The following is a 13,959-nucleotide window of genomic DNA, read 5'->3' on the forward strand; positions in this document are numbered from 1 at the left end:
TTAGATCAACTGTTTATGTTCTAGGTGTAATGCTTCTTTTCTTGACTATGCTTAGCTTTAACTATTTGCTTTGATGATGAATGTTACCCTGGTCTATTTCAATCATTCATGTATATACTTGCTTTGTTGGAGTCTGTCTTTACCTGCTTATCTATCAAGTGAGACTATTTAATATCATCTTGAAGAATGTTAAATGTCAATGAGAAAGTGTCGGTTTGTATCAGTATCGTAGTGTCGTCAAACTTCCAACACCCGTCTACTTACAGAAGTGGAAAATTCGGCCACATGAAGTCATGATCAAGCTAATCATCTATCCCTTTTCGCTTGAATCTCTGCTATCTCATCATATGGCTTTACTGCCCAGGTGCATCGTTGCAGTATAATAACTACACTGCATAGTACTGAATAGTGGATCTTCTCCACCAATCAAGGATAAATGTCGCCACATAGTGAACCGAAAAGATGAATAAGATCAATTCTGACTTGAAAAAGCTCAAAGACCACGACCTTCCCCCTGCAGTTGTTGTGTTATAATATTGTAGGGGGAGTATCAGTGGATTGTTGTTACCCCCTCCCCCTTCTGCTATGACAGCTACCAGGCGCAATCAACCCGAGAAACTCGCGACGCGACCAGATCAACTGCGCGCCCCAATCTCCGCAACAAAGATCCTCAAACCAGGCGCAACCAAGTCAAATACTTCCCAAGTCAACCCAAAACCGAAGCGACGACGTGGAAGACCCTTTAAGATGCCTCAAAAATCCCTTTTCACGGTTCAACCGGTCGATGCGACTCGCGACAATGTCACCCCTCTCTCACCTCCGCCCCGCCGCCTATCGATCCTCGAAGCCCTGCCCGTCGAAGTCATTGAACAGATATTCCTGTACTCCTTGAACATCAATTTCGCTCGCGCCTCTCCGGTTCTTGCTGCAGCAATCTCTAGTGAACGAATCTATCGTCTCCTCATCCTTCTCGCCTTTTGGGATGACCCCGGAGAGCACCCCGTCAGCGCCGAGATTAAACGCATTCTCTCTCCGGTCGACTATGACTACATAGGACGACTGCCCCGGGGGAGGCGCTCGCTTTTACAAGCCCAGCTCTTCTCCTGCAGATGGTGTACGATGGAGCGTTTACTGAAGCAAGTCCCGACACTCATGGTCCTTACCATCCATCGCAAATGGCTCGACACGGGAATTACAATGGAACCAAATGAGCTGAAAGCTTTGCAACGGTTCATGAAGCGCGAGGATGACTCAACACTTGTTTTCAATGCCAAAGGTCCTCTCATCTTCCAATTCGCACAATTGTTGGGTCCCTACGCACATCTTCGTCATCTGGATAAAAATCCCTACCATGTCTATAAGCTACGCATCACGCCTATGACTCAGGTAGAGATTATTTCCGTCAGATCGAAGATCGTGACTTCCACTCCTGCTCTAGATCTGTGTGCTTTCCCGGAGAAATTACTTCGTGGTCGCAAGTCAGGATTCACACCCCAGGATGTCGCTTTCCTCGAAATGTTGCGTATGACTTCCGATAACTACAAGCACATCGAGTCCCCAGTCGTTCCATGCACGGACACCATAGTGAATCGCACGGCTTTACATGATGGTGTTCGTAATGCGATCGAAACTCAAAACTTCAACGCTCTCATCTCCCTCCTCAAGATCGACGAGTTTCTCTTTCGCTTCAAGGCATCTAATCAAGGTGAACCGGTCTACTACACCTTCCCCTCGGAACATTTCGTGCAGGTCACACGGGTCGGAAGAGAGAAAAATCATCTCAATGTCGCTTTCTTCGAAGCTCTGCTTCGTGCGAGTGCTGAGTCTTTACCTCCTACAGCGCAGGAACTGGTACAATGGTCTGTTGATAATGTGAGACTTGCGGAAGAGAATCCGTCTGTTTACAACGAGATCAATTCGAAGTTCGCGTACTGGTTGTCGAATTTCATGTTACGTCTTCCGGCTCAGATTGATTATGCATGGGATGAACCCACTGGTCAACTGTTTACACTTGGTCAGTTGGATTTGCATGATCTGGAAGGTTGTCGATTCATGGATGAGGTTTTACAACCTAATCGAGAACCGTTTGGGAACTGGACAGCTGAGTCGACCTTTCGGTTGGAGGATCTTTGGGTGAAGAAGCCTGATTCTTCATAGAACATAGAATCACTAGACCTGATCGATTGTATGAGTCTTATGACGAACATTTACTTGTTTGATCTCGGTGGTGTATTTGATTTCTTGTATTGCGACCCTTTCCTTTCCTGCAGAATACCCTACATCCTTTGTCTGACATATTAAGAGATATCTACCTGTACATTATGATACAATACTGAACGAAAAATGTAAATTATTTTCCTGTCCATGATCCCTATGAATTTGACCCCTAGGAGATGCATATGCACATGTAAAACGACCCACCATGGCACGTACTAATCTTTGGTGATTAGAGGGTTGAAGTCACTACTGCAGCCTCAGCCGCAAAGCGCGTATCTATTGGGCATCGAGTTTCGGCTCGTTTCTTTTTCTAGGTAGACATACAAAAAAGTATGAGAGTTACATAAGAGACATCGATGCACTTCTGCGGAGAAATACCTAACCACAAGTCTATACGTCTATCATGGACTTGATCCCACTTTGCTGACCAAATCTAACATTTGAACATTGGAAGAATCATGTCTTCAACCCAACACACAACAACTCCGGTCGAGATAGCAAAAACATAGTTTTTTATGCTGCAAAAACTGGGAAAGTTGACAAGCTCGAAAATCTTCTAAAGGAGCACCCAGATTGATTGGAAATTCGAAACGCGGCCGGTGAGACTGCTCTTCTCGTTGCAGCCGAAGACAACAAGCCTGCGATCGTGGAATTTCTTTGCACTGAAGGTGCCAATATCGAAGCGCATGATTCTTGGAAATTCACGCCATTACAAAATGCGGCCTATACTGGAGCAACCTCTATTGTTCGGTATCTACAGGATCGTGGTGCAAAGTTGACAATTACGAATGCATGGAGCAGAAATGCATTGCACTTTGCTTGTTCAGAGAAGCGTGTCGAAATTGTGAAGATCATACTGGACCACACTCCGGCCGATCGCTTCAAAATGGCTATTTTGGCCGAGGATGCTCTCGGAGATACTCTTGTATGTGATACCATTACCGGGGATTGTACGGACATCGTGTTTGAACTACTCGGCTCGAACACCTACTTTCCTCGGATTCCTCAAGAATTACAAGGAGCTGTCTCTTCTGAGCGCGAAAAGGGCCTTCTTTCACAGTGGTCTTCACGCTGGATTGATTCGGTGACCTAATCACGCGCGAATCTATCTGACAACATCAAGCAGAATATCCGATCAATCATATACTGGGCTCTGATCCATAACAATGCAGAGCTTGCAAAGCTTGCTGTGCGTGCGGGGGATAACCCCAAATTGGATCACAAAGGGGATCGACAATATGCAACATGGTTGCATGTAATTGCAGGTCTAGGCAATGAACACTTGCTGGAGACAGATCCGAGTTGGAGGAGCGATGTTCTGTCAAAAAAAACAGATCAAATCATGCCATTGCATGTGGCAGCCAAGATGGGTCATTATGGAATGACATGGAAACTTATAGATACTCTTGAGCGTTCACCACCTTCAAATGATGCCCCGCGAAGCTCTGGTGTTGATAAGGTACTGCAGGCTCTGATTCAGGTGACCAACAAGGGGGAGGATATGATTTCACTAGCTTCGGCCAGAAAGGGAGAATCAGGCCTCAAGTTGAAAGAGTCACTTGTCTCAAAATTGATGAAAGTCACGGAGCCAAACAGCGACACCGATCTTGTGATCAACTTTGCGGCTAGAAGGTACGCTGCGGGTGAAAGAGAATATTCAAGAAGGCTTCTGAATCGTCTCAAACGAGTTCCTTCTCGGCGAGGAGAGTCGAAAGGGGAGATTGAACAGAACCCCTTGGAACTGGCTGTCTACAACAAATTCCCCGATACGGTCTCATATCTTCTTGCCAGTGGCCTGTATCTTGACCCAAGGCACACAAAAAAGTGCAAAGATGTCATGCGGTTTTGGGACAATGATCTCTGCGAGGAAGAGCAAAAGAAGGCCGATCTGATCAAAGAGCTACTGAAGAGCCCACCGCAGGTTGAAAAATGCCTGAGACGCAAGATGAGCACTGATGAATCATTTTCAGAGCTTTCAAATTCTCTTTCCAACCCAATCAATGGAGTTGTTGTTGATATCTCGGCTTCAAAAGACCAAGTCACCTACAAGGTGAAGCAAAGCACTATGGTGGAGATAATCTATCGCAAGGGGCCTGACAATGTGTTCAGCCATGGCCAGAACGGTAAGTGATCTAAATCATACAAGTATCGTTTGAATAACTAGGTACCATTATGGGATCTTTACTAACATTTGTTAGAAGTGACCGCTGGAAGTGCCAGTGAGAGATATACCGGAACCCTAGGCTACAACTTGAGGGGAAAGCCGAAGGAGCTCTGGTGGACCAGCAACCTGGGGATGAAAGCTTCAGCTTGCTCTGATGCAAGGTATCGGTGGATACATATCCTCACGAATGATGTATGAAAAATTCCAACTTGAATAGTTTGATGAGCTGTTGTTGGCAGATCCTACTAGGAAACTTTCACTGACTTCCAATGTCCTAGCTACGCTATGTTGAGGTTATTTTGACTTTATCTCTAGATGGTGTATCAATAATGACTGATGGCTGACAGGAGCTTATGTTTCGAATAGTGGAAGACAAAGGGCAAGATGGGGCCGCATATCGTGAGCTGGTTAGGAAGAGCTGGACGAAGATTGCCTCTGCAGGACCAGACTCACATCTGGAGACAAAGCCTCATTTCCAGATCGAGGAGAAAGCCGGGAGTGATACGCAACTCCCTAGAATGACCTCTATCTATGTGTGTCTGGCTCTGAGCTTCTTCGTGATTTCTTTTACTAACATCCCTTCATAGATGCCATATCTGGCGTGGAGATGGGTAAGTAAAAAATAACAAAAATATCAGTCAGATCACAAAATTCGACGATCCTATTCCCCTAACATTGAAGTACTTGAAAAAAACAAACAGAAGGAAGATTCAATATACTCTGCTGAAAGCATGAGTCATCCGTCTCTTGATTATCGACGACTGCATGACGGTGTTATTGCCATCCAGCGCAACGATCAACTCCCTAAAGACCTCGACGCCGCGACCTTGGATGATCCAAGGCATGAAAAAATCATCCATACATTGAGTCCATACGTCGACAAGACTGTAGGGGGAAGTTTCATTCATCAGGTTCCTGTCGTTAATCAACTGCGGTTGTGGATCATTGACGGCGGTATGTCATGATGATTGTTCACTATTGTACTACTATTGATACTGCCTGGGCATCTTTGACAATTTATCATTCCAGACACAATAATCACTTGCACATCCACAGCTTCAGATAATGACGACAAGTGTTTCCAATTTGATTTGTCCCATCCTTGACAAACTGCTAATGAACAATGCTTTGCCATTATCCAGCAGTAGAAGCAGATCTCATCAAGGATATGGCAACAAATTTATTCGACATAGATCCTGACTCAAGCAGGAATTCTACCGTTCATGGCACCTTAGTCCTTGGGAGACTTCAAAAAATGATAGAAAACATGGTTGGTGTCCAATACCTACCCCCGAAGTCTTGTCTATTATACTGATCACCAATTAAAAAACCGTGAAGCATCAAGAATATGCTCAATTGACCACTCACTTTCTTGAATCACTACCAGCAAGCAGAGCCACTTGAGAATATGCAGCTAAACGACTTGCGATTAAGGAAAAAGCAGTTCTTGGAGATAGTCGCCGCCCAGGCCATCAAGTCGCGACAAAACAATCTCGCCGATGTCTCACATCTCCGATTCACCTTTCCTCCCGCAAAAAACGCCCGGCCGAAGCGCTTGAGGAAATGGGGGAGCAAATTATTTGACATCATGCGCTTTCTACCAAGGTCAATGGGATCAGGTATACCAGTCAGCTGGAGCATCCTGTCCCTTGCAGTGCTTGAACGGCGTAATTCAAGGCGAATAGATTTCAAAAGCTTTGTCAACGCCCTAGGACTTGATGGGGGAGAGCAATGGAAAGCGTTGAACAAGACAGAGTCAAAGAAACTGCGTCGCTGGATGAAGCAGATATGCACGGAATGGAATCATTCGCTTTCAGAAAATCCCTACCAAAATATTTCAAATGAGACAACTCTGATGCATCAAGTGGAGAAAGCTGTGGATGAGCTCAAGATCTTACGTGACATCTTCTGTGACCAAAAGTATGTGGATGATCTCTGGAGAGGTGATGGGAAAGGAATACTCTGGAGTCGATCTATCACCATTACCGAGAGGTTGGAAACTAGTGAGACCTTGATTCAACAGGCCAAGTCCCTGCAAACCATCTTACAGGGGCTACTTGATCTTAAGCAGAAGCAAGCTTCCATCATTGAAGCACAATTCGCTCATAGACAAAGTGATACAGTGATGGTTTTTACTGTAGTTACAATCATATTTGTGAGTATCATTAATGATCATATCCATACAGCACAACCTTGGAATACTTAATATTCAATTTGATAGCTACCTGCTTCATTTCTGGGCAGCCTGTTTGCATTGAACGTGGATAAATTCCCTCACGAAGATGGGAATTTGGAATTTGGCCTACCGCGCGAAGTGGATTTTCCCTATAATATGTGAGCATTGGGCAAGTTCCAAGTTTCATACAAACGATTTTTGAAAAGTAATCAGAATCCTCCTTGCTCTAGTTGGCGTGTCCTTTGGGATATCTGGACTGTTTATTGCCCTGGCTTTTAGTGCGAACATCTTGAGACAAGTCTACCGCTCAAACAAAGCCCATCCTGGCAAATGGCATTTGTGGGAAATTATTGATACGATGCGAGAAGAGATGGATCCCATTGAGTTCCGAGAAAAATTAGATGAACTTGAAATAAAAATCCCTGTGATAGGTTTCCCACTTTCCAATGCTGCCGAGATCTGGAGTATACTAGTATGGCTACCCGTTTCAAGGACGGACTCCAGGGCTAGGAATTCTCATATCGATGACAGGAATATAAAGTAAAGCTTGAAGTAAGACGAGAGTGTGTGTGTTATGTGTGTTTTTGTTGTTTCTAGTAAGTGTGTGAGAGAAGAGGTGGGAACCGCACAGTAAGTATTCACATTAGAGAAGTATAAGATCTACTGAGACATTATAGTACAAGGCTTGGTGGCCAGAAAGGTATCGTTCTCACATATTCCTCAACAGTCGTGTGATACCAGCGATTCGTCCACCGATCGTCAATTGGTATCCTGTCTCGACAACACCCTTACACATTTCCCAAGCAGCAGGACCATCCTGACGTCCTGCACTACCCTCCTGCTTTTGAATCGGGTAATCCACACGGGGAGGGATGGCTGTACCAATCAAGGTAGGGAACCTATCAACGCAAATTGCCTTGGTGTTGCATAAACCACGCAGGCCCTCCTCACCGGCGAACCGACCATATCCAGATCCCTTGACACCACCAAACGGCAGCTGAACAGCGTAGTATGCACCAAAATCGTTGACAGAGACCATACCGGCCTCGATACCGGAAACACAAGCTTGGACTTGAGCGGAGTTGTGGCCGAAGACACTGGAGCCAAGAGCATACGGTGTGGAATTGGCAATGGCAATAGCATCGGGGACGGACTCGGCGCGCATTACGAGGAAGATGGGCGCGAAGACCTCTTCCTGTGCAATTCGCATATCCCGGGTAACATCGACGAGGAGCGTAGGCGTGAAGTAGTGACCCTGGGGATGGTCTGGATGTGCGTAGCGTGTACCACCTGCTAACAGGCGGGCACCTTCTTCAACGGCTTCTTGGATTAATATCTCAAGAGTCTGGAAACAGCCTGGTGAGATCATTGCGCCCATATCGGGTGTTGTGCCTTCGGAATCCGCGGTCGGGGAATCGAGTAGAACGGAACCGACGCGCATGCGCTGGATTCGGGGAGTAACGAGATCAATTAATTTGTCGTAAGAACCAGGGAGAGCGATAATACGCTCTGCACCAACGCAGTTCTGGCCGGCGGATTGGAAAACGCCGCGCATAAGGATCGAGGCCACACTGGAGAGGTTCCGCAGGGTACGCGAGTCATCGAGGACAACCGCTGGGTCTTTACCACCGAGCTCAACACAAACAGGGATCAGAGCCTTGGCTGCGGATTCGCAGACCTTGAATGCGACAGGACGCGAGCCGATAAACGTCAAGTGGGAGATATCCGGGTGGGAGGTGAGTTTATCGGCGACGGCAGGGAGACACACGATCGTTTGAACCAGGTCGCGAGAGTGGCCACAGCTGGAAAGGGCGCCACGCACAATTTCGAGGAAGAATGCTGTTGACCAGGCGGTTTGCTCGGAGGGCTTAACGACGATGGCGTTACCAGTGAATAGGGCGGAGATAACTGGGCCGATGAAGTTGTGGAATGGGTAGTTCCAGGAGACACAAGCAGAAACCACACCCAATGGCTCATAGGTAACCACGTTCTTCTTGTACATCATGAGGAAATTGGTCGGGCGGCGCGAGGGCTGTAGGGCTTTCTCGCCATGGTCGATGGTCCATTTGAGCTTCTCTGCTGTGACGAGGATCTCGCCGAAGCAGGCGTCCACCTTGGTCTTGCCGGAGTCCAAACAGCATGCGGTCACAATATCATCCTGGTGCTCGAGTACGTATTTCAATAGAGTCCGGAGTAGCTTTCTGCGCTCAGCGAATGTTGTCTTCGAGAATTCACGCTGCGCGGCTTTGGCAGCCCGTACAGCTTCGTTGACATCGTCGATGGTCGCAGGGCGAATTCCATTTCCAAGCACTCGACCGTCGGCGGGACAGTAGCTCATGATCAATTCGGGGTTCCATTTCTATAGAGACAAAGAAATTAGTTAGCTTCTTTCTACTGAGTCTCTCCCCTCATCGTGGTTCTAACTTACCCCCCGAGCTTGATCCTCCAGGACCTGTTTCTGCAATCCCTTCACTTCCTCCCACTTCTTTCCTGTGTTGCTCTTGCGCACTTCAGGGGGAACTGGAACATTGAATGCGACAGCGGCTTCCTTCTGGCATTGGAAGTAGAGGTACCCCACGTAGACGGCGACTAGGGAGGCCAACGCGACTCCGATCACGGGCGCGTGTTCCTCATAGAGAGGGATGTAGGGTTCCAAGACCTCACGAAGAGGTAGTGGAAGGCGCGAGAGTATGCAAGCCATGGGGATGGATGGAATTGGCGTGACCCCTGGCGTTGATGGTAGAATCTAAGATCGAAGTGAAGTTCTAATGTTTTGCGGCTTAATCCTCGTCACGCCACACGGACCAAGTTTGGTGAGTGGAGACTATTACTATGAAGTATACAGAGTATAAAGAAACATTGAAGGATATACTATTTTAATTGTTTTTTTTTGTTATTATAATCAATTGCTTGGTGTATAAATAATCAGTAACTCAGATATATAGGTAAATATGAGATAGATAGTTCTTTGTTATTATGATAATATGAGACACAGTGTTCGATTTAACATAGGAAAATAGATGAAAATAGATTCTTGATTCTATTCTTGGTTCTTGAATACAAACTCATCAATAGTCATTATTTGAGTAGTTTAAGGATATCACCCTGGATAGTTTGTAGTGGTATCCAAATACTACTAGTATCTCCTCAACGGCGACCCTGTACGCAGCTGAGTTGTGATTGAACGAATTCCTTCATCTTTCGAAAGCATCTCTTCAGTTTCGATTCTCCTACTCTTAATGGTGGGAAGCTAAAGTAAACATCGGTATCTCGACTCGGATCCTCATTATTCGTTACATTGCTCACCAAAGACGCACGAGCTGATCGAACAGCTGCCAGTTGACGTGGCGATTTAGTTTCAGACTTTGAATCTACCTCGGTGGGTGGATGAGAAGTGGAATTAGAAGGAGACGCATCCAAAACAGGGGATGAAGTCAAAATGAGAGAAGTCTCAGAAACATGTACAGGGGTAGGTGAAGTAGCAGGCGAAGGAACGGGCTTTCTCTTAATAACAGCAGTATTATCAATAACAGTCGGTTCTGGGGTAATAGTCTCACATTGGCGCAGAGTGGATGGTCGATATGTCCTCGTACGATCGCGTCGTCGGATGATTCCAGTAGGATAAGCAATCTCCTCATCACGAATTTGCTGGACTTCTCCTCGAGAGCGAATATGCTTATTACTAACAAAGCCATTACCAATAATCGAATTTGGGGCCAGATATGTGCTGATTTCACCGATATCCACTGTGTTTTGGTTTGCTGGTTCTTCGCTATCAAACATCCATTCGCCGTGGGATGTGTAGTGCTTAAAGCAATGATCAGCTGCAGCATGTTGTAGTGCAGAACCGCGCAGGATCAGCAGTGATGGGTCAATTTCTTCGTCGAGGCAAACAATCACAGGGTCCAAGTATCGGTAAGCACGTCGTAGAATCGATTGTACCAGATAGTTCTGTGTTGCTTCGGGGACTTTGGGTTTAGCAAGCATTATGGCGAGTGACTCCTCGGGCAAGGTGGTGCTGCGATGGGGGACGCCCTCACCTAGCCAATTAAAGTGATGAACACCTGGGTATTGCAGCATATAGCCTGCACGCCAGGCAAACTCATAGACGACCTGAGTTGCAAGAGATTCCAGATCCTGATTAGTTGGCTCGCGGTTGATTTCTTGGATGGGGGAAACACAAAATAGTTTCGTACCAGCATCAGCGTGTGTATCAGACATGATTTCATCTTCGTAAATGGTTTCCAGTGTAGTGATTGTATCTTTTTCCCTCCATACGCGTTTAGGGCTGTCAGAGGGTGTAGATGGTTCGACTTGGGTGATAATATCAATATCGTCAGTGTCGTCAGTTAGATACTCCCACAAGGGGCTGGAAGGACGTGTAATGGGCGACACCGTTTCTTGAGGAGATTCTTCACCTTCCACGTCGTCAGCCCAGTCAAACTGGTCGCAATTCCAGAAGTCGCTGCTTGAGGGGTCGAGTTTTGGAGACATGATGAGAGCTATGGCATTAGCTTGATGCTTGATGTTGTTGACAATGTCTTGAAAAATGTCCAGAGGTTGTATGTTTTATGGTCCAGTGTTCTGAGATTGAGTAAATAATAACAATGCCGGAATTCTCCTGTTATCTCAAGGTCAACACTGCCTGTGGATGAGCTTCGCCTTTTATCTACAGCAATGCTGTTTGTATGTTCTTTGTTCATTTAAGTCCTAAAAGAGTAGGGTGATTCTCATTGTTTGTATTGTCTTTGAATAAAATATAGATGATAAAATAGAGTATCATTGTTAGTATTATCATATCCATCTTTGTACACCGAAAAAAGCAATCATTGTTGAGGACGAAGTTCATTGACCGACTATAATTATAGTGATGGAGTCTCCAGATAACTCCTTTATGATCATTTAAATGTTCAAAATAACATGTTACATAATGTATTTTTGTAAATCCTTTTAATCTATTTAACTAATTTATGCTTTGTTTCTGTTATTTTGAACATTTGAACAAACAGTATTGTGGCTTTTTAACAGTATCAGTATCGGCTCCGCGGTTTGAGAATCCACCATTACCACCCACCCATGATCCACTTGCAAATTTCAAAAATTCCCAACTGAGCGACATTTCCGGCGTTGATGGACGCCACCATGGGTTTCAGACTCAATCTGTTTAGCCTTGACTTGAATTCTCCACTAGACCCTGCTTAGCGAGTACGCCGCTACGGCAGCTAGTCACTTAGTTGACCAATCATCATTATATTATGCAAATAGTCGGTGCAACGGGACGGGGCGAACAAGAAAGAGAAAAAAAAAGAGAGAAGAATGCATTTCCCAGGTTCAGCTTTTGTCAATCATGTCGCACAATGCATTTTGTGCACCTGGGCAAAGGTACCATACTACCTCGACCTTGAAAGGTGCAAAAATTTGCCATGATTCTGCATGCATACCTGCATAGAGTGTGCATATGACCAGCCTCTCGCATGACCTCTCATCCCTGGATGGCAATCTCAACTTGGATCCCCGCGTTTTTTCGGACTTCACCTACGAAAGATTTAGACCGGACCTGTGGATATTATCTGAAACACCGGGACTGTATGGTTTGCCGATCGATCTAACTATCTTGAAGGGATATCCACGCAAAAAAACGGAACCTTGGACCTCCATACTCCATACATGGAAGCGAAGGGGCCCGCATGAACTAGTTGACTCTCATTTCCACCATAGCGACCACACTATACACTGGTCTTGCCCCCCCTATCTGGGTCCTTTTGGGTCCTTTTCCCGCTCTAGGTTATTACACTAAGAGAGTTTTTTAGTAGATCTTTGTCCAATGTGAGTTTTTTTAATCTTATTCTTCTTGGATTCTACATTAGTAGCAAGGCTAAGAAGTCTAGAGTGTACCTAGGGGACGTAGTATCAACCATAGAGTGCTGAGAATAAGCCGGTGCCACCCGGGTGGAGTAACAAAGTACCCATCAATATAGATTTATAAGTATTGACCCCGAAGGTCCCGTGAGCTTAAGCAGAGCTGATGCAAATTTTCATTTAGTCCCTCGTTTTCGCATTGTTCTCTTCTTTTTTTCCTTCTTTATTCTTTCTTTTCCCCGGATTGAGTGGTGAGTTCTTCCCCATGTTGAACTTAATTGGTTTATTGACTGAGCTAATGAAACATTATAGAATTTTAGTTCAAGATGTCTGCCGAGAAAGTTGAGATGGATACTCCTAAGGAGACCACTGCCCCTGCGAAGTCTGGTGGAATTGCTGGACATTTCAAGAAGTGGTGGTGGGCCTACTTGGTTGTCTTGGTTGTTATCATCCTTGTGGTTGTATTGCCAGTGTGAGTAAACCACCCGATATTGCCATATATTGCCATGGTGATGCACCTTGAACAGCTTCTCATTGATCAATAGTGTCTATGTCGCATACCCTAAGATCGCTCAAAAGGATATCAACAAGTCCTCCCTCGAGGTCACTAGCATGGTGATCAGCCAGCCTACCGCCGATACTTTCTACCTTAACCAGACCCAAACAATCATCAACCACGCCTCATACCACCCTAAGCTCTATGCCTTTGAAGCTGCTGTGTCTATGCTGGGTCTTACTTCCACCGTTGCTAAGGTTCTCGTCCCTACTTCCCACGCCAACAATGGCGCTGAAGTTCACATCGCCCAAACCGTCAACATCACCGACTCCACCGAGTTTGATCTCTTTGCCGCCTACCTTCTGGGCACTGAGGAATTCCCCTTGAACATCTATGGCAAGCCTCATCTCAAGGAGGGTAGCATGCCCAAGATCTCTGTTACCTACAACAAGACCGTTGTCATGAAGGGTAAATCAAAATCTCTAAATTCTTCTGTCCAGATCAAAGTATTGACTTATTTTTGCAGGTCTGAACCAGCTTGAGGGTTTCGAGGTCACTGACTTCGCCATCTTGACTACCGAGCAGGATGGAAAGAACATGAACGGCACTCTCCTTATCCCTAACCCCTCCGTGGTTACCCTCCACATGGTATGTACAAAGAACTACAATTGGGAAAGTGCCATTACTGATTTTTTTTTTTTTGCAGGGCAATGTGACTCTCAACCTTGGTGTTGAAGGTGATGCCTTGGGCTACATCTACCTCGAGGACCTTGTCCTCGCCCCTGGCAACAACACTGTTCCCATGACTGCCACCGTTAACGAGACCTCTATTATCGAGATGCTCTCATCTAACTCCTCCGCCCTCGCTGACGGTGTCGTTCCCTTCACCATCACCGGAAACTCCAGTGTCTACGACGGTGTTGTTCTGCCTTACTTCACCGTGGCTTTGCAAGCTCTTAACCTGACTACCTCCCTGAATGTCACTGCGGCACTCGTCGAGGCTGGTCTCTAATTTTTTTGATGTCGGAATCTGGAGCGGTTATAGTG

The 13,959-nt window shown here is 45.9% G+C and overlaps 5 protein-coding genes across 5 annotated transcripts; 3 read left to right on the top strand and 2 right to left on the bottom strand.

Annotated features, from left to right (window-relative positions):
- Positions 1 to 585: 585 nt before the first annotated feature.
- Positions 586 to 2,157, top strand: N7483_006242 (uncharacterized protein; the record flags this gene model as incomplete). The annotated part of the gene is made up of 1 exon (XM_057089679.1): positions 586 to 2,157. The coding sequence occupies one exon, from the start codon at positions 586 to 588 to the stop codon at positions 2,155 to 2,157; it is 1,572 nt and encodes a 523-aa protein (XP_056949508.1).
- Positions 2,158 to 2,933: 776 nt separating this feature from the next.
- N7483_006243 (Mg2+ transporter protein CorA-like/Zinc transport protein ZntB) lies at positions 2,934 to 6,719 on the top strand (the record flags this gene model as incomplete). Its single annotated transcript, XM_057089680.1, has 9 exons — positions 2,934 to 2,967; positions 3,045 to 3,142; positions 3,344 to 4,340; positions 4,416 to 4,573; positions 4,729 to 4,918; positions 4,969 to 4,992; positions 5,063 to 5,335; positions 5,776 to 6,536; positions 6,603 to 6,719. The coding sequence occupies 9 exons, from the start codon at positions 2,934 to 2,936 to the stop codon at positions 6,717 to 6,719; spliced, it is 2,652 nt and encodes an 883-aa protein (XP_056949509.1).
- Positions 6,720 to 7,266: 547 nt separating this feature from the next.
- N7483_006244 (aldehyde dehydrogenase family protein) lies at positions 7,267 to 9,258 on the bottom strand (the record flags this gene model as incomplete). The annotated part of the gene is made up of 2 exons (XM_057089681.1): positions 7,267 to 8,916; positions 8,986 to 9,258. The coding sequence occupies 2 exons, from the start codon at positions 9,256 to 9,258 to the stop codon at positions 7,267 to 7,269; spliced, it is 1,923 nt and encodes a 640-aa protein (XP_056949510.1).
- A 446-nt stretch (positions 9,259 to 9,704) lies between these two features.
- On the bottom strand, positions 9,705 to 11,051 carry N7483_006245 (uncharacterized protein; the record flags this gene model as incomplete). The annotated part of the gene is made up of 1 exon (XM_057089682.1): positions 9,705 to 11,051. One exon carries the CDS (start codon positions 11,049 to 11,051, stop codon positions 9,705 to 9,707), a length of 1,347 nt encoding a protein of 448 aa, XP_056949511.1.
- Positions 11,052 to 12,742: 1,691 nt separating this feature from the next.
- N7483_006246 (uncharacterized protein) lies at positions 12,743 to 13,924 on the top strand (the record flags this gene model as incomplete). The annotated part of the gene is made up of 4 exons (XM_057089683.1): positions 12,743 to 12,888; positions 12,962 to 13,380; positions 13,439 to 13,560; positions 13,619 to 13,924. The coding sequence occupies 4 exons, from the start codon at positions 12,743 to 12,745 to the stop codon at positions 13,922 to 13,924; spliced, it is 993 nt and encodes a 330-aa protein (XP_056949512.1).
- Positions 13,925 to 13,959: the final 35 nt, after the last annotated feature.

Source organism: Penicillium malachiteum, assembly GCF_028827825.1.
Source record: "Penicillium malachiteum strain IBT 17515 chromosome Unknown utg000002l:1.0-8849297.0:1.0-8852440.0, whole genome shotgun sequence".
Taxonomy (NCBI): Eukaryota; Fungi; Ascomycota; class Eurotiomycetes; order Eurotiales; family Aspergillaceae; genus Penicillium; species Penicillium malachiteum.